Here is a 19,214-nt window from a genome sequence, read left to right as displayed (position 1 = left end):
AAAACATCCAATATTTGTCTACATGTGCTGAGCACTGTAGGCTTTCGTCTCTGGAGTCTGACTTGGGCATGCGCAGAACACACATGGTGCACAGCTGCTGAGCACCATTGTGTGCTCACAGCACATCACTATGCCCATGGAACTCTGTTGCTAAGGAGGAAGCAGAGTTCCACTCACACTGAACCAAGGATCTGCCCTAGCGGGACGCTTATTTGGTTCAGTGGGGAGACTTAAATAGTGTTTCAGACTATTAGTGTTTCAAATAGTGTTTGGGAGGGTGCGGGTGGCTAAAGGGGAAGGAAGGGAGGGCCGGGAGGGCCGGGAGGGCCAGAGGGGCCGGGAGGGCCGGGGAGGTGGGGCGGGAGGGCCTGCGGAGCCTTGAGGCTCAACATGCAGGAAGATTTCAAATGCGATGCCCTAACTTTTAGAGCATCTCAGCGGAGTCGCTGGTATACCCGCCTATGGCCCACATGCCTGGGTCATGGGTGCTTTGGTCAGAATCGGCAGCGATTTTCCGTGCCCCTCATTGGATACGATCCTGAGGGGCAGCTTCAGAGGGCGGCCGGTGTGGGTGATGTGACCTTAGTCAAAAGATTCATTAATGGCAGCGAATACTACATAAATGAATGCGACAGAAGGGGCAGGTAATGGGGTCTGGGGAGGGTCGAGGGGCAGGAGGGGTGGAAACTGTTGGGGACAGTCAGGGTCTACCAGGGAGAAACATACTTTCCAGATCTGCAGCCTGAGGGAGGGCAGAGGTCATGCTGCTTAAGGCTCTTTTTCATGGAGACCACTGGGTTTTGTGCCTGCTTTAGGCTCCTAGGCACCTGAAACCCACACACCTTGGAAGGGCAGCTCGAAGGCCTTCTTTAAGAAAGCGAAACAAAAAACTTCAGTTAGTTTACAAATCCTTTTACATTGTCTCTTTTAGAGCACTTTATTATTGGGTGCTTTAAAGGGATTTAGTTAAGAAAACCAAGTACATTTTTTTACCTGTGCACTTAAAATTTTATAGGTTTGAGTGTTTTGCCTGCATGTATTTTCAACGTACCACACACACATAGGAAGAGGGTGTTGGATCTCCTGGAGAGATTGAGTCATGGAGCTCATAGGTAGTCTAAGTGGTAACTAATAACTAACAGTGATTGGGGTAGGATTCAAATCCAAGCTGAGATCATTCTAATAGGTGTTCTCCTGTAATCCAGAGAGGCTTCTCTGAGGAAGGATGAAGCTTGTGATAGAGCACTTTCCTTGAATGGGACAGCCATGCTCTATATGCCTAGCACAGCAAATGAACACCTAAGTAGAGAAATAAGTAAATAAGAACATTTTAGTTTTTTCTCTTACATCAGAAGGAAATGCACTTTGCCATATAGTGTTTACACTTGAATGTGATTTTACATAGTAATCTTTAGTTTCCTAAAATGTCTTCTCAATTTGTAGGACAGCGCTCCACTATGCCTGTGCGCATAACCACCCGGACGTGGTAAAATTCTTAACATCTAACAACTGTACGAATATAAACATAGTAGATGACGAAGGCCGCACGCCCTTGATCAAGGTAGCTATCAGGCAAGAGTTTTAGTATGAAATGGATTAGATATTATCCTTGTTTGGTTTTGTTGCTGTGATGAAACACTGACCAAAATCAGCGTGAGAAAAGAAATATTTATTCGACCTACACTTCCACATCACAGTCAGTCATGAAGGGAAACCAGAGCAGAAGCTCAATCAGGACCAGAGGTAGAGGTCATGGGGGTATGCTGCTTTCCCATGGCTTTTTCCAAGGCTTGCTCAGATTTCTTACACTACTCAGGACCACCTGCCCAGTCATGCCACCTTCCCTAGGAAGCTGTATCCTCCCATATCAACCTCAATCAAGAAAATGCTCTACAGACTTCCCAGAGTCCAGTCTGGTGGAGGTGATTCTTCTAGTGAGGTTCCTTCTTTCCCAGTATCTTCAGCCTGTGTCAAGCTATCAAAGCAAGCAAATGAACTAGCAACCTCCCCCACTACAACAATGGCCAGACAGTGCTGGTGTAATGCTTTAATATTGAGGTGTGGTGGCACACCCCTGAAATTCTACGACTTGGGAAACTTTGGTGGGAGGTTATGAATTTAGGCAAGCGTGGGGTACTTGAGAGAGCCCAGTCTCAAAAAAGAGATAATAGGCGTAACCTAAACAATTGGTCTGATCCAAGGGTAACTATTCAATGCACTTGTTGGAAAGCTTATCCTGACTTTCTTGAATTCAGTATCTCTTTCTTTATACAATACCCACAGGCGACCCAGTGGGACAACGTGGAATGCGTGAATATACTACTCACGCAGGGTGCTGATCCCCACATCACAGATTTTGTTGGGGATGCAGCCTTCCACCATGCAGTCCTCAGAGGGAACATCATTATTGCTGGAAAACTGCTTAAATACCAGGATGATATCAACGCTAAAACAAAGGTAAAATTCATTCAACTTCATCCGCAATGTACTTCCAGCATTGACACTCAGATCACTTTCCACATTCTGAAGCTCAAGCAGTCTCTCTGAATCTGTTCAAACATTTCTCCCAATCTGTTTTTCATAGTTTTGCAGGTAACTTAAAGAAACTCGGCACAGTATATTTTGTTTCAGACTTGGGCTTTACTTTAAAATTGAACAAGTAAGGTACTTGGGCCCACACGTACTCCATATACACACAAACAATAAAAAATAATGTTAAGGTAAATGTCTGTAGAAAACTCAAGAAATCTGTTACAGTTAAGAAGCTACTGATGTGCTTTGTCTCCCAGAGATGAGGCTAGAGTGGAAAAGTCACAGGCACACAGGCAAATGTGGAAATTTGATCACTGAAGAAAACATACTGAGAAGACATCTTTATTTAACCTTTTCAAATTTTCATTGTGACTCCATCCTAGACAAGTAGTGACTCCATTTTAATTAATGTCCTAAGCCTAAATCCAGGAAGTTCCCCAGTCAAGTTTAGCCAATCGGCTAAACAGTTCCAAACCTGGCCTTATAAGGCTGGGAGACCCAGAGTTGCAGGATCTGGCTGCAATATGTGACAGAAAAATGGTAACAATGGATGAAACTGTTACTAGTCCTGTACAATCAACATGCACCTCATGTAACTGCTTCCTGACTGCCCAATTATAAAAACGATACTTAGAATTCCCCATGTCCTCTTTAAAAGGGCATCCATGTCTTTGTCCCTGGTCCTCATTGACATTTTATATGGGTGATGGACTGCATGCTGGCTATTTCAGAAGAATAAGCACTCTTTGTGTTTACATACCATTTGAGTCTGGGGTCTTCCTCCAGCATTTCCATCACTACAATAGGAAATGATGTTTGGTTTGTGAGATAATTGTTAGTTTAGGGAAAAAATTGTTTTGAAAAACATTGAGAAACTGCTCCAGAGATGCCTCTTGAATCACTCATTCAACAGAGGCACACCAAATCTAACTCGATGTTTGAGGGTTGGGAAATGGAGGCACATCTCCATGGAGATAAGAAGCTTGGAACCAGAGAGCATTTGTGGGAACTTCTGGAGATGAGTGGTGTTCATGGGCAGTGTTGGACAGGGGAAGGTGTGTCAAAGGGAAGGAAGCCCCTGTGTGTATGAATCTGCAGCAAGGGCTGAAGGAAACTCTATCCTTTTGTGACTCTTTTTGTTTACAAAATCTGTGATACTTTTTCAGTTGAGAAGCATGTCAATCTATAAAATGATTTTTTTTTTCTTTACAGTATGGGTTGACCCCGTACGAACTCGCCGTATACAAGGGACGACAAGAAATGGTGGATTTTTTAATAAAACAAGGTGCAGAGGCACATTTGGTGCTTAAGCCAAATAGGTACTGTTTCCCCTTTTTACAATCTTAGCGCTGTTCTTGAGGGTGACATCGCTTAAGTAATGAACACTAAAGTGATAGAAGGAATATGACTTCAACTCAGAAGCACATATTGAGAAAGCCTAGCTCATAGGGAGTGTGAATGAGACTCTTCCAACATAAACAAAGGAACAGTGTGTACGAGGGCTCAGCTTCCCGTTTAAAAACAAGTTTGTCGTTTCTAATCTGATTTGATTGGCAGTTTTCTACTAGTTAAGGCAACTTCACATTAATGTTGTTCACATTGAAAAGTGTCAACTTTATTCTCAACACTGAAATTTATAATTTTAGTATTTTTATTCTGTTCCTTATATATTTTTCAATATACTACGTTCAACATAGTTTTTTAAAATCATGTTGTCTCTTTGATCACTCACTCTGCTTTAAATGAATTTTGAACAAGCAAATACATTAGGTTATCCATCAATTAAATGATATTGCCAGATGCTGTTACTGTTTTCTTCTGTCCTGTTTGAAATGAATCTGTGTACCCAAACTCCTGAACTAGTTAATCTGCTTAGGGACACTTATCCACAATGAGTACAAAGAACTAAGACTCCATTGAGAAGATGCCTCAATAAGATCTAGTTGTAAGGCATTTTTTAAAATTAGTGATTGATGGATGAGGACCTAGCACATCGTAGGTGGTGCTGTCCCAGGGCTCGTGGTCCTGAGTTCTATAAGAAAGCAGGATGAGCAAGCCAGTAAGCAGCTTCCCTCTATGGACTGTGTATCAGCTACTGTCTCCAGCTTCCTTCCCTGTTTGAGTTCCTGCCCTGATTTTCTTTAATTATGGACTATGATGTGGACATATAAGCAAATGAATCCTTTTGTCCCCAAGCTCATATTGGTCATGGTGTTTTATCACAGAAATAACAGCTCTAAATAGGACACTAGGTATTCAAGATGAGTTCAGGTTTAAAACTCAAAAGATTCCTTTTTTTTTGTTCACACATGTAAGTTTAATGTCAGATGAATTAAAAAGTAAAGACTGTGTGTGCTTTATTTTTATTGTAAATACACTTTTGTACATACTATATATTCTAAACATAGTTTAGAATCCCTCATCTTCATGTACTTGTTTTGTGTCAGGGGACATGCATTCCCTGATATTCCCATCCAAGATACAGAACGACATGTGTGATGGCTTTGCCTTCCATATTATTTGAGTCAAGTCTTCTATTTTATTTGTCATTTGACCACTTACTCCAGGTGTCCTTTAAAATGGCTCAGAAATGCCCTTGAGCATAAAGAGTTTCATCATATACTGTGGACTGACTATCAAAAGGCCACTTCAAGGCACCAAAATATGGTGACTTCTGAGATTCTTGGCAGCTTAATGCTTAGACATAGAGTCTATTTTGTGTTTTACCAAAGCAACTCCTTGGGAGAGAGTGTGAGACTAAATGAAATGCCTAAAAAATTTATTGACAGAAAACAGGCCAACGTGCTTTAGGGTTGGGGAAAAAATGAAATAGGAGCATTAAGTGCTTAGAGCACAGAACAATCAGTTACTGCAACCATCAGAACAAAGTGTGTGGAAAAAACCATTCACCCCCTTATGTGTTTGGATGTGTGTGTATGTGTGTGTGTGTGTGTGTGTGTGTGTGTGTGTGTTTGTACTTTACATGTTTTTTCTGTGCTTTTCATATTTTTCTGTGCAGACATGAAGGAAAGAGGAGGATATTGGTGTCTTGTATCATTCTCTAACTTTTCCTTTTGAAATAAGATCTCTGACTGACCCTGAAGCTGGTCTGGCAGCCAATAAGCCCAAATGGTAACCTGTCTCCTCCACCCACAGTACTGGGGTTACATGTGCATGTGTCCATGCCCAGTATTTTATGTGGATGCTGAGGATTTAAACTCAGGTGTTTTGTATGGGCAGCAAACATCTTATTGACTGAGCCATCTCCAAAACCACTGTCTTTTTAAATTTTATTTTTAAATAGAACTATGACTGAGTCTTCACTGAATGTTACATAGATTGCAATAAGTTGAAACTACAAAAGCAACAAACACCTTTAAGACAGGGATCAATGTTGAATTACATAAATGAAAAATGTTACTTAGTATACAGGTAACAAATCTTTCAACAGAGTTTCTCTAAGGACCAAATTCACCAAACACTACATGTTTTTATTCTAAAGTCTCTCTGAAAATGCCAAAGATGCTGCACGTAAAACAGAGGACAAGGACCCTACCTCAGTTATTAAGGTAAAACTCTCCTTGGTGAAATTTGTTTTCTTATGAATTTTGTTAAAATGCAGCAGAAGTCTATCTATCACAGTTTAATATGGAGATTTGGTCAGAGAAAAGCATTTGGTATTTGTGGACCATCCTTTCTATAAATTCCAGTGAGCAGTAAGTCCTTGCAGGTAGCAGTGGCCCAATAAGAGAATGAGCTGGAAACACAGGAAGGTGCCTGATGTTTGACCAAGGATGGTTTGCAGAAATAAATACACATTAGAATGATTTTAAAAAACGATTGAGGTAATGCACTTGAATAAATTTTAACGGGTCCAGTTATTGCAGTGGTCCAGGCATCACCCAGGTGCCTTTGTCTTCAGCATAATTGCAGGTAGGTTTCCTCTTCCCTTGGCGATTCCTATTTCAATATCACAGATAAGAGCATCTCCTCTGTCTATCTCTTTGTTTCTGTATTTACACTAGCAAGAAATTGTGGAAATTTAGTGATTTGTAATCTGTTCAGCCAAGTTTTCATTATGAAGAGATTACAGCATGTTTTCTATTTGATTCCACTAGGAGGATAATGAAAACACTTCCTCCAGTCACACAGTAAGTATTTCCCCCAAAAGCCAGCAGTTCTAGACATTAAGATTCAATTACAATATAGAAACACTTTGGTTTCTGAATATTTGTTCTATATTTGACAACAATATACACCCTGTTTCTCTGTATCATGTTCACAATTTACAATATTTAAGGGTTATAATTGGACATTTATCTATTCATAGTAAAGTGACCTCAACATAATGCACTGTGGGATCTGAAGCCCTAAAGTAAGATTTGGGTAAATCAGAAGGTGAATATTAATGATTTTAAATGTGACTCAGTGGACCAATGGGGTTCTCTGAAGCACTTTGACAGATGCAATGATATGGAGGACAATAATAAGCAAGAATTTATTACGACAGGAAAATAATATGCATTTTGCATCACATACATGGAATAGAAATTTGGATGAAAAACACTCTGGCATTAAAAGATAAGATCTTCTAAAGTGAATAAAAATCAGTGAAATTTTTAATGAACACTAACATCTCACAATTTCTTAGGTGGAAGAAAAATCACAGGAAGGACTTTGTCCTCCAAATGAGGAGGATGCAATTGGGCCCAGCCTACCAGCACGCCTGACAAACAACCATATGCAGGTACAAGTGACAGAGGTGACACTCTTCAGGCATCTGAGAAAATTACACCTCACGACACCACCCTGGATCACACATGTACTTTAGGACATACTCTGGGCAGGCAAGGCGGAGGCCACATGCTGAGACTGAGCTTGCGCCTGGTAGCCACACTGGTGACATCATGGACCCTCTGCAACTTTATCTGTTTGACAGCTTATAAAAATTGAGAATGTTTTGAAAATTCACAACCATACACTTTGTTACACTTAGAGGCGTACTTGACTCTCCACAATGAATTTGAGTATGCTCATAAGGAGTTCCAATTGTTAAGTCTTCAAACAATCATCCTTAAAAGAAAAAAAAAAACAAAACTCAGCACACTGCCATTTAATTTGTCTTTATGTTGCTTCACAAAGAGTTAAAATACTGGAGTACAGACAAGGAATAATCATAATGTTGTGGCGAGCATAATAAATATGTAATTATAAATTTCAAACGTTTTCTGGTTTAAAAAAATAAATCTGGTCATCAATGCAGCTCTGCAGGTCTTTAGTGAGGCCAGTCTATTAAGTTTCTGAGAGTACTGGCCTTTATCCAGTAACCCAGGTCCACCAGGTACTACAGGTCCAACTCTACTTACTTCTGTCTGTTCCGTTAATGGTGCAGGAGGAAGCCCAGGACCAGGTGGCATTTTGCCACCAAAGGCGCCTGTGCGCAAGAGAAGGGCACCTCTGCCTCCACCTCGGCCTCCACCTTGGCCACCTGGGCATTCTTCTCCAGGACCACCACGGTCTGTAAGTCTGCCTCTTACTCCCTGCATGGCACCAGGGTAGCATCACCACGTGAAAACAGAGAGCCTCATTATGAAGTTTATTCTTTACCCCCCTACACACTCCAAAAGCTGAGCAGGTCCTCTTTTAAGATTCCCAAACTCTGGGCTTCGATTCAAACAGAAAGAAAACAAAGCTTATACACTATCAGTGGTTACAGTGATAAAATTTCCCCGAACAATCCAATATTGGAGGACGATAAAGCAAGACCCTGACTTTAACAGTCTAGTTCTTCTAAAGTGAATACAGATCAGTGAAATTTTTAATGAACACTAACATCTCACAATTTCTTAGGTGGAAGAAAAATCGCAGGAAGGACTTTGTCCTCCACATGAGGAGGATGCAATTGGGCCCAAGCCTACCAGCACGCCTGACAAACAACCATCTGCAGGTACAAGTGACAGAGGTGACACTCTTCAGGCATCTGAGAAAATTACACCTCACGACACCACCCTGGATCACACATGTACTTTAGGACATACTCTGGGCAGGCAAGGCGGAGGCCACATGCTGAGGCTGAGCTTGCGCCTGGTAGCCACACTGGTGACATCAAGGACCCTCTGCAACTTTATCTGTTTGACAGCTTATAAAAATTGAGAATGTTTTGAAAATTCACAACTATACACTTTGTTACACTTAGAGGCGTACTTGACTCTCCACAATGAATTTGAGTATGCTCATAAGGAGTTCCAATTGTTAAGTTTTCAAACAATCATCCTTAAAAGAAAAAAAAAAACGATATCACCACACTACCAATTAACTTGTTTTCATGTTTCTTCACAAATGGTTAAAATACTGGAGTACAGACAAGGAATAATCATAATGTTGTGGCGAGCATTATAAATGTGGAATTATAAATTTCAAACATTTTCTGGTTTAAAAAAATAAATCTGGTCATCAATGCAGCTCGGCAGGTCTCTTTAGTGAGGCCGGTCTATTAAGTTTCTGAGAGTACTGGCCTTTATCCAGTAACCCAGGTCCACCAGGTACTACAGGTCCAACTCTACTTACTTCTGTCTGTTCCGTTAATGGTGCAGGAGGAAGCCCAGGACCAGGTGGCATTCTGCCACCAAAGGCGCCTGTGTGCAAGAGAAGGGCACCTCTGCCTCCCCCTCCCCCTCCCCCTCGGCCTCCTGGGAATTCTTCTCCAGGACCACCACGGTCTGTAAGTCTGCCTCTTACTCCCTGCATGGCACCAGGTTAGCGTCACCACATGAAAGCAGAGACCCTCCTTATGAAGTTTATTCTTTACCCCCCTACACACTCCAAAAGCTGAGTAGGTCCTCTTTTAAGCTTCCCAAACTCTGGGCTTCGATTCAAAGAGAAAGAAAACAAAGCTTATACACTATCAGTGGTTACAGTGGTAAAATTTCCCTGAACAATCCAATATTGGAGGATGATAAAGCAAGACCCTGGCTTTAACAGTCTAGTTCTTCTAAAGTGAATACAGATCAGTGAAATATTTAATGAACACTAACATCTCACAATTTCTTAGGTGGAAGAAAAATCGCAGGAAGGACTTTGTCCTCCACATGAGGAGGATGCAATTGGGCCCAAGCCTACCAGCACGCCTGACAAACAACCATCTGCAGGTACAAGTGACAGAGGTGACACTCTTCAGGCATCTGAGAAAATTACACCTCACGACACCACCCTGGATCACACATGTACTTTAGGACATACTCTGGGCAGGCAAGGCGGAGGCCACATGCTGAGGCTGAGCTTGCGCCTGGTAGCCACACTGGTGACATCATGGACCCTCTGCAACTTTATCTGTTTGACAGCTTATAAAAATTGAGAATGTTTTGAAAATTCACAACCATACACTTTGTTACACTTAGAGGCGTACTTGACTCTCCACAATGAATTTGAGTATGCTCATAAGGAGTTCCAATTGTTAAGTCTTCAAACAATCATCCTTAAAAGAAAAAAAAACTCAGCACACTGCCATTTAACTTGTTTTCATGTTTCTTCACAAATGGTTAAAATACTGGAGTACAGACAAGGAATAATCATAATGTTGTGGCGAGCATTATGAATATGTAATTATAAATTTCAAACATTTTCTGGTTTAAAAAAATAAATCTGGTCATCAATGCAGCTCTGCAGGTCTTTATTGAGACCGGTCTATTAAGTTTCTGAGAGTACTGGCCTTTATCCAGTAACTCAGGTCTACCAGGTACTACAGGTCCAACTCTACTTACTTCTGTCTGTTCCGTTAATGGTGCAGGAGGAAGCCCAGGACCAGGTGGCATTTTGCCACCAAAGGCGCCTGTGCGCAAGAGAAGGGCACCTCTGCCTCTTCCTCCGTAGCCACCTCGGCCACCTGGGAATTCTTTTCCAGGACAACCATGGTCTCTATGTCTGCCTCTAACTCCCTGTATAGCACCAGGGTAGCGTCACCACGTGAAAACAGAGAGTCTCCTTATGAAGTTTATTTTTTACCCCCGTACACACTCCAAAAGCTGAGCAGATCCTCTTTTAAGATTCCCATACTCTGGGCTTCGATTCAAACAGAAAGAAAACAAAGCTTATACACTATCAGTGGTTACAGTGATAAAATTTCCCTGAACAATCCAATATTGGAGGACGATAAAGCAAGACCCTGGCTTTAACAGTCTAGTTCTTCTAAAGTGAATACAGATCAGTGAAATTTTTAATGAACACTAACATCTCACAATTTCTTAGGTGGAAGAAAAATCGCAGGAAGGACTTTGTCCTCCAAATGAGGAGGATGCAATTGGGCCCAAGCCTACCAGCACGCCTGACAAACAACCATCTGCAGGTACAAGTGACAGAGGTGACACTCTTCAGGCATCTGAGAAAATTACACCTCACGACACCACCCTGGATCACACATGCACTTTAGGACATACTCTGGGCAGGCAAGGCGGAGGCCACATGCTGAGGCTGAGCTTGTGCCTGGTAGCCACACTGGTGACATCATGGACCCTCTGCAACTTTATCTGTTTGACAGCTTATAAAAATTGAGAATGTTTTGAAAATTCACAACCATACACTTTGTTACACTTAGAGGCGTACTTGACTCTCCACAATGAATTTGAGTATGCTCATAAGGAGTTCCAATTGTTAAGTCTTCAAACAATCATCCTTAAAAGCAAAAAAAAACTCAGCACACTACCATTTAACTTGTTTTCATGTTGCTTCACAAATGGTTAAAATACTGGAGTACAGACAAGGAATAATCATAATGTTGTGGCGAGCATTATAAATGTGGAATTATAAATTTCAAATATTTTGTGGTTTAAAAAAATAAATCTGGTCATCAATGCAGCTCTGCAGGTGTCTTTAGTGAGGCCGGTCTATAAAGTTTCTGAGAGTACTGGCCTTTATCCAGTAACCCAGGTCCACCAGGTACTACAGGTCCAACTCTACTTACTTCTGTCTGTTCCGTTAATGGTGCAGGAGGAAGCCCAGGACCAGGTGGCATTCTGCCACCAAAGGTGCCTGTGCGCAAGAGAAGGGCACCTCTGCCTCCACCTCGGCCTCCACCTCGGCCTCCACCTCGGCCTCCACCTCGGCCTCCACCTCGGCCTCCACCTCGGCCTTCTGGGAATTCTTCTCCAGGACCACCACGGTCTGTAAGTCTGCCTCTTACTCCCTGCATGGCACCAGGGTAGCGTTACCACGTGAAAGCAGAGAGCCTCCTTATGAAGTTTATTCTTTACCCCCCCTACACACTCCAAAAGCTGAGCAGGTCCTCTTTTAAGATTCCCAAACTCTGGGCTTCGATTCAAACAGAAAGAAAACAAAGCTTATACACTATCAGTGGTTACAGTGATAAAATTTCCCTGAACAATCCAATATTGGAGGACGATAAAGCAAGACCCTGGCTTTAACAGTCTAGTTCTTCTAAAGTGAATACAGATCAGTGAATTTTTTTTTTCTTTTTCTTTTTTTTGTTTGTTTTTTTTTCGAAAGTAAATTTTATTAAATTATAAAAGTTTCCATTTCTGCCCCTCTTCCCAATACCCTCCTACTCCCCCCACTCCCTCTCCTCCTCCCTCTTTGTCCCTTAGGGCAGTCAGGGTTTCCTGCCCTGTGGGAAGTTCAAGTTCCTCCCCCCTCCCTCCAGGTCCAGGAAGGTGCGTATCCAAACAGACTGGATCCCCAAAATCCAGTATATGCAGAGGAAACAGGTCCCAGTATTATAGTCAATGGCTTTTCAGAAATACTTCGGGCCAGCCACATTCAGAGAATCCGGCCAAATTCCGAGAATCTGGTTAGATCACGTCCTCGTTCAGTCCCAGTCCAACTGTCCTTGGTAAACTCTCATTAGATCCGTTCCCTTGTATCAGTGGGTGAAAGCATCCCTTGCAGTCCTGATTTCGTTTTTCATGTTCTTCCTCCTTCTGGTCCTCATTTGGACCTTGGGGGGCTCAGTCCGGTGCTCCAATGTGGGTCTCCGTCTGTATCGCCGTCCTTTGCCAGATGAAGGATCTATGGTGATAAGCAAAATATACATCAGTATGGTTATGGGCCACGGCCGATTCAGGCACCCTCTCCTCTGTCCAGAGAACAATCTGGGGGATCTCTCCTTGGACCTGGGATCCCATATATAATCAAGTCTCCTGTAAACCCTAAAATGACTCCCTTAGTTGAAATATATTCTTCCCTGATCCCAAATTCATCCTTCCTCCCCCCCCATCCCAGGCCACCGAGCTTTCCCCATTCCTCCCCTACTCCCTTCTCTCTAACCCTCTCCCCTTCCATCAACCCTCCCACCCCCCCCCCATGCACCCGAGGTTACCTGGGACTCTTGTCTATTTCCTACCTCCTGGCGGATAGCTAAAAAATCTTCATCAGGTTTATCTTCTTAATTAGCTTCTCTAGGATCACGAATAATAGGCTCAAAGACCTTTAATTATGGTTAGAATCCACTTATGAGTGAATACATACCGTGTTCCTCTTTTTGGGTCTGGCTTACCTCACTCAGTAAAGCGTTTTCAATTTCCATTCATTTGCATGCAAAATTCAAGATGTCATTGTTTTTTACCGCTGAGTAAAACTCTAATGTGTATATGTTCCACACCTTTTTTAACCATTCTTCTATTGAGGGGCACCTAGGCTGTTTCCAGGTTCTGGCTATTACAAATAGTGCTGCTATGAACATAGTAGAACAAATGCTTTTGTAGTATGTTAGGGAATCTCTAGGGTATATTCCCAAGAGTGGAACTGTTGGGTCCTGAGGGAGGTTGACTCCCAGTTTCCTGAGAAACCGCCACACTGATTTCCACAGTGGCTGCACGAGTTTGCATTCCCACCAACAATGGATGAGTGTTCCCCTCACCCCACATCCTCTCCAGCATAGGCTATCATTGGTGTTTTTGACTTTAGCTATTCTGACAGGTGGAAGATGGTATCTCAAAGTGGTTTTGATTTGCATTTCCTTGATCGCTAAGGAGGTTGAGCATGACTTTAAGTGTCTTCTGGCCATTCGAAGTTCATCTGTTGTGAATTCTCTGTTCAGTTCAGTACCCCATTTTTTAATTGGGTTAATTAGAGTTTTAGTGTCTAGTTTCTTGAGTTCTTTGTATATTTTGGAGATCAGACCTTTGTCTGATGAGGGGTTGGTGAAGATCTCCCAGTCAGAACGCAGCCTTTTTGTCCTACTGACAATGTCCTTTACTTTACAGAAGCTTCTCAGTTTCAGTAGATCCCATTTTTTCATTGTTTCTCTTATTGTCTGTGCTACTGGGGTCCTATTTAGGAAGAGGCCTCCTGTGCCTATATCTTGTAGACTACTTCTGACTTTCTCTTCTATCAGGTTCAAAGTGGTCGGATTAATGTTGATGTCTTTAATCCATTTGGACTTGATTTTTGTGCATGGTGATAGATATGGATCTACTTTCATTTTTTTTACAGGTTGACATCCAGTTATGCCAGCACCATTTGTTAAAGATGCTTTCCTTCTTCCATTGTATACCTTTAGCTCCCTTGTCGAAAATTAGGTGTTCATAAGTTTGTGGGTTAATATCTGGGTCTTCTATTCGATTCCATAGGTCGACTTCTCTGTTCTTATGCCAATACCAAGCTGTTTTCAATACTGTAGCTCTATAATAGAGTTTGAAGTCAGGGATGGTAATGCCTCCAGAAGTTCCTTTATTGTATAAGATTGTTTTGGCTATCCTGGGTTTTTTGTTTTGCCATATAAACTTGATTATTGTTCTCTCAAGGTCTGTGAAGAAGTTTGATGGGATTTTGATGGGGATTGCATTGAATCTATAGATTGCTTTTGGTAGAATTGCCATTTTTACTATGTTGATTCTCCCAATCCAAGAGCAGGGGAGGTCTTTCCATTTTCTGGTATCCTCCTCAATTTCTTTCTTCAAAGACTTAAAGTTTTTGTCAACTATGTCTTTCACTTCCTTGGTTAGAGTAACCCCAAGATATTTTATGCTATTTGTGGCTATCCTGAAAGGTGATGTTTCTCTGATTTCCCTCTCTGCTTCTTTATCCTTTGTGTATAGGAGAGCCACTGATTTTTTGGAGTTGATCTTGTATCCTGACACGTTACTAAAGGTGTTTATCAGCTGTAGGAGTTCTTTGGTAGAGTTTTTGGGGTCACTTATGTAAACTATCATATCGTCAGCAAATAACGAAAGTTTAACTTCATACTTTCCAATACGAATCCCCTTGATCTCCTTATGTTGTCTTATTGCTATTGCTAGAACTTCAAGCACTATATTGAAGAGGTATGGAGAGAGTGGACAGCCTTGTCGCGTTCCTGATTTTAGTGGAAAGGCTTTGAGTTTCTCTCCATTCAGTTTGATGTTAGCTGTCGGCTTGCTGTATATTGCTTTTATTATATTTAGGTATGATCCTTGTATCCCCAGTCTCTCCAACACCTTTATCATAAATGGGTGTTGAATTTTGTCAAATGCTTTTTCAGCATCTAGTGAGATGATCATATTGTTTTTTTCTTTCAATTTATTTATATGATGGATTACATTGATAGATTTGCGTATGTTGAACCAGTCCTGCATCTCTGGAATGAAGCCGACTTGATCATAATGGATAATTTTTCTAATGTGTTCTTGGATTTGGTTTGCCAGTATTTTATTGAGAATTTTCGCGTCGATGTTCATGAGTGAGATTGGCCTGTAATTCTCTTTCTTGGTTGTGTCTTTGTGTGGTTTTGGTATTAGGGTAACTGTAGCTTCATAAAAGGAGTTAGGCAATGACTCTTCTGTTTCTATATTGTGGAATACGTTAAGGAGTATAGGTATTAGCTCTTCCTGGAAGTTCTGGTAGAATTCTGCATTGAAACCATCTGGTCCTGGCCTTTTTTTGGTAGGGAGATTTTTGATAACAGCTTCTAATTCTTCGCGACTAACAGGTCTATTTAGATTGTTCACCTGTTCTTGGTTAAACTTTGGTATATGGTACTTATCTAAAAAAATGTCCATTTCTTTTACATTTTCCAACTTTGTGGCATATAAACTTTCATAGTAAGATCTAATGATTCTCTGAATTTCCTCTGTGTCTGTGGTTATGTCCCCCTTTTCATTTCTGATCTTATTAATTTGCATGTTCTCTCTCTGCTGTTTGATTAATTTGGATAGGGGTTTGTCAATCTTGTTGATTTTCTCCAAGAACCAGCTTTTTGATTCATTGATTCTTTGGATTGTTTTCTCTGTTTCTATTTTGTTGATTTCAGCCCTCAGTTTGATTATTTCCAGTCTTCTAGACCTCCTGGGTGAATCAGCTTCTTTTTTTTCTAGATCTTTCAAGTGTGCTGTTAAGTCTCCAATGTGTGCTTTCTCTGCTTTCTTTAATTGGGCACTTAGTGCTATGAACTTTCCTCTTAGCACTGCTTTCATAGTGTCCCATAGGTTTGAGTATGTTGTGTCTTTGTTTTCATTAAATTCAAGGAAGAGTTTAATTTCTTTCTTTATTTCTTCCTTGACCCAGGGGTGATTTAGTAGTTGACTGTTCAACTTCCATGAGTTTGTTGGCTTCCTGGGGGAAGCATTGTTGTTGAATTCTAATTTTAGGCCATGGTGATCTGACAAGACACAGGTAGTTACTAATATTTTTTTGTATCTGTGGAAGTTTGCTTTGTTACCGAGTATGTGGTCAATTTTCGAGAAGGTTCCATGAGCTGCAGAGAAAAAGGTATATTCTTTCCTATTTGGGTGGAGTGTTCTATAGATGTCTGTTAAGTCCATTTGATTCAATACCTCCAATAAATCTCTCAATTCTCTGTTTGGTTTCTGTCTGATTGACCTGTCCATTGGTGAGAAAGGAGTGTTGAAGTCTCCTACTATTAGTGTGTGTGGTTTGATGACTGCCTTGAGTTCTAGAAGAGTTTCTTTTACATATGTGGGTGCCTTTATATTAGGAGCATAGATATTCAGGATTGAGACTTCCTCCTGATGAATTGTTCCAGTTATGAGTATGAAATGTCCATCTCCATTTCTTCTGATTGATTTTAGTTTGAAGTCGATTTTGTTAGATATTAGAATGGCCACACCCGCTTGTTTCTTAGGTCCATTTGCTTGGAAAACCTTTTCCCAACCCTTTACTCTGAGTAGGTGTCTGTCTTTGTGGTTGAGGTGTGTTTCTTGTAAACAGCAGAATGTTGGATCCTGTTTTCGTATCCAATCTCTAAGTCTGTGCCTCTTTATAGGTGAATTGAGTCCATTGATATTAAGTGATATTAATGACCAGTGGTTGTTGACTCCGGTCATTTTTTTTTTTTTTAGGTAGTAGAGTGTATGTGTTTTTCTTCTTTGATTTGTGCTTGTGAATGGTCGCTAGATGTTTGAGTTATTGTAGGCCGTGTTGGGAATGTTGGATTCCTTCGGTAGTGGTTTTCCTTCTAATATTCTCTGTAAGGCTGGATTAATAGCTACGTATTGTTTAAATTTGTTTTTATCCTGGAATATTTTGTTTTCTCCATTGATAGTGAACAATAGCTTGGCTGGGTATAGTAGTCTGGGTTTGCATCCATGGTCTCTTATTTTCTGCAGTACCTCTATCCAGGATCTTCTGGCTTTCATGGTTTCCATAGAGAAATCTGGTGTAAGCCTGATAGGTTTACCTTTATAAGTTACTTGACCTTTTTCCTTTGCAGCTCTTAAAATTTTTTCTTTAATATGTATGTTTTGTGTTTTGATTATTATATGGCGAGGGGATGTTTTTTTCTGATCCAGTCTATTCGGTGTTCTGTATGCTTCTTGAACCTTCATAGGAATATCGTTCTTTAGGTTGGGAAAGTTTTCTTCTATAATTTTGTTGAATATATTTTCTGGGCCTTTGATCTGCAGTTCTTCTCCTTCTTCAATCCCTATTATTCTTAGATTTGTTTTTTTTTATTGTGTCCCAGATTTCCTGAATGTTTTGTGAAGAGAATTTGTTGGATTTGCCGTTTTCTTTGACCAGAGCATTTATTTTCTCTATGGTATCTTCAGATTCTGAGATTCGTTCTTCTATCTCTTGTATTCTATTGGTTATGCTTGATTCTGTAGTCTCCGTTCGTTTACCTAGTTTTTCCATATCCAGCCGGTTCTCAGTTTGTGTTTTCTTCATTGCCTCCAGTTCAGTTTTCAATTCTTGAACTGTTTCCTTTACTTGTTTGATTGTTTTTTCTTGGTTTCTCAGGGTCTCATTCACGGATTTACTTATTTCTTCAAACTTTTTGTTATATTTCTCATCTATTTCTATACTGATTTCTTCAAACTTTTTGTTATATTTCTCATCCAATTCTTTAAGGGAGTTATTCATATCCTGTTTAAGGGACTCTATTGCTTTCATAATGGCACTTTTTTCCACTTCTTCTGGGTTAAGGTGTTCAAGGCCTTCTGTTGTAGGGTCCTTGGGATCTGGTGTTTTCATGTTGTTTTTCAGATTGTTGGATGAGGTCTTGCCTTGGCGTCTGCCCATCTCTTACTTCAAATGTTCTCTATTGGAACTTCTGTTACCGGGTCAGGTTCCCTTCTTGGGCAGGGACTTCACTGACAGAATGCCCACCTTTCCTCAGGCAGGCTATTGAAGCACAGGCACTCCCTCTTTCCGGAATGAGCTTACAATGCAGGCTCAGCTTGCAAGGCAGCTGAGCTGGGGAAATTTTATGGCCCCAGGGGGAAGGGAGAAATATAGGAATTGGTACCTGGATGGGAGCTAGGATGGCAGGCGGGAGGGGGTAGCCAGCACTGCAGGGCGACCTGGGCGTCTATGGGGTTGGGGAACACCCAAACTCCTCCTCGCCGGGACCCTGCCACCTCCCGAAGCAAGCTCACCCCACCGATGGCCCTCTGCTAGAAGTCAGGGCCCCTGCTGGTCAGGAATGTGGCTGAGCTGGCACCTGGTCCACCTGTCCTCAGGGAGGCCTTGAAGACCCAGGAACTGCCTCGAGCAGAGCTGCGCCTACAGCCCAGGCCCAGCTCGCAAGGCAGCTGAGCTGGGGAAATTTTATGGCCCCAGGGGGAAGGGAGAAATATAGGAATTCGTACCTGGATGGGAGCTGGGATGGCAGGCGGGAGGGGGTAGCCAGCACTGCAGGGCGACCTGGGCGTATATGGGGTCGGGGAACACCCAAGCTCCTCCTCACCGGGACCCTGCCACGGCCCGAAGCAAACTCACCCACCGATGGTCCTCTGCTAGAAGACAGGGCCCCTGCTGGATGGGAGCTGGGATGGGAGGTGGGAGGGGGTAGCCAGCACTGCAGGGCGACCTGGGCATCTATGGGTTCAGGGAACACACAAGCTCCTCCTCACCAAGACCCTGCCCCGGCCCGAAGCAAACCCACCCCACCCATGGTCCTCTGCTAGAAGTCAGGGCCCCTGCTGAATGGGACCTGGGATGGCAGGCAGGAGGGGGTAGCCAGCACTGCAGGGCGACCTTGGTGTCTATGGGGTCGGGCTCAGTGAAATTTTTAATGAACACTAACATCTCACAATTTCTTAGGTGGAAAAAAAATCACAGGAAGGACTTTGTCCTCCAAATGAGGAGGATGCAATTGGGCCCAAGCCTACCAGCACGCCTGACAAACAACCATCTGCAGGTACAAGTGACAGAGGTGACACTCTTCAGGCATCTGAGAAAATTACACCTCACGACACCACCCTGGATCACACATGTACTTTAGGACATACTCTGGG

At 42.0% G+C, this 19,214-nt stretch overlaps 2 protein-coding genes across 2 annotated transcripts; both read left to right on the top strand.

The window, feature by feature from the left end:
* Positions 1-385: 385 nt before the first annotated feature.
* Positions 386-7,363, top strand: LOC148117572 (ankyrin repeat domain-containing protein 33B-like). Its single transcript, XM_087902225.1, has 7 exons — positions 386-644; positions 1,444-1,561; positions 2,284-2,457; positions 3,745-3,851; positions 6,035-6,101; positions 6,651-6,683; positions 7,184-7,363. The coding sequence occupies exons 1-7, from the start codon at positions 391-393 to the stop codon at positions 7,361-7,363; spliced, it is 933 nt and encodes a 310-aa protein (XP_087758351.1). The 5' UTR covers positions 386-390.
* Positions 7,364-7,754: 391 nt separating this feature from the next.
* Positions 7,755-10,462, top strand: LOC148117571 (uncharacterized). Its single transcript, XM_087902224.1, has 5 exons — positions 7,755-8,052; positions 8,383-8,479; positions 9,126-9,253; positions 9,584-9,680; positions 10,319-10,462. The coding sequence occupies exons 1-5, from the start codon at positions 7,916-7,918 to the stop codon at positions 10,460-10,462; spliced, it is 603 nt and encodes a 200-aa protein (XP_087758350.1). The 5' UTR covers positions 7,755-7,915.
* Positions 10,463-19,214: the final 8,752 nt, after the last annotated feature.

The sequence above is a fragment of the Myodes glareolus genome, chromosome 27 (assembly GCF_982192425.1).
Source record: "Myodes glareolus chromosome 27, mMyoGla1.1, whole genome shotgun sequence".
Lineage (NCBI taxonomy): Eukaryota > Metazoa > Chordata > Mammalia > Rodentia > Cricetidae > Myodes > Myodes glareolus.
Note: the sequence above shows the minus strand (reverse complement) of the source record. Positions and strands in the feature narration are given on the sequence as shown.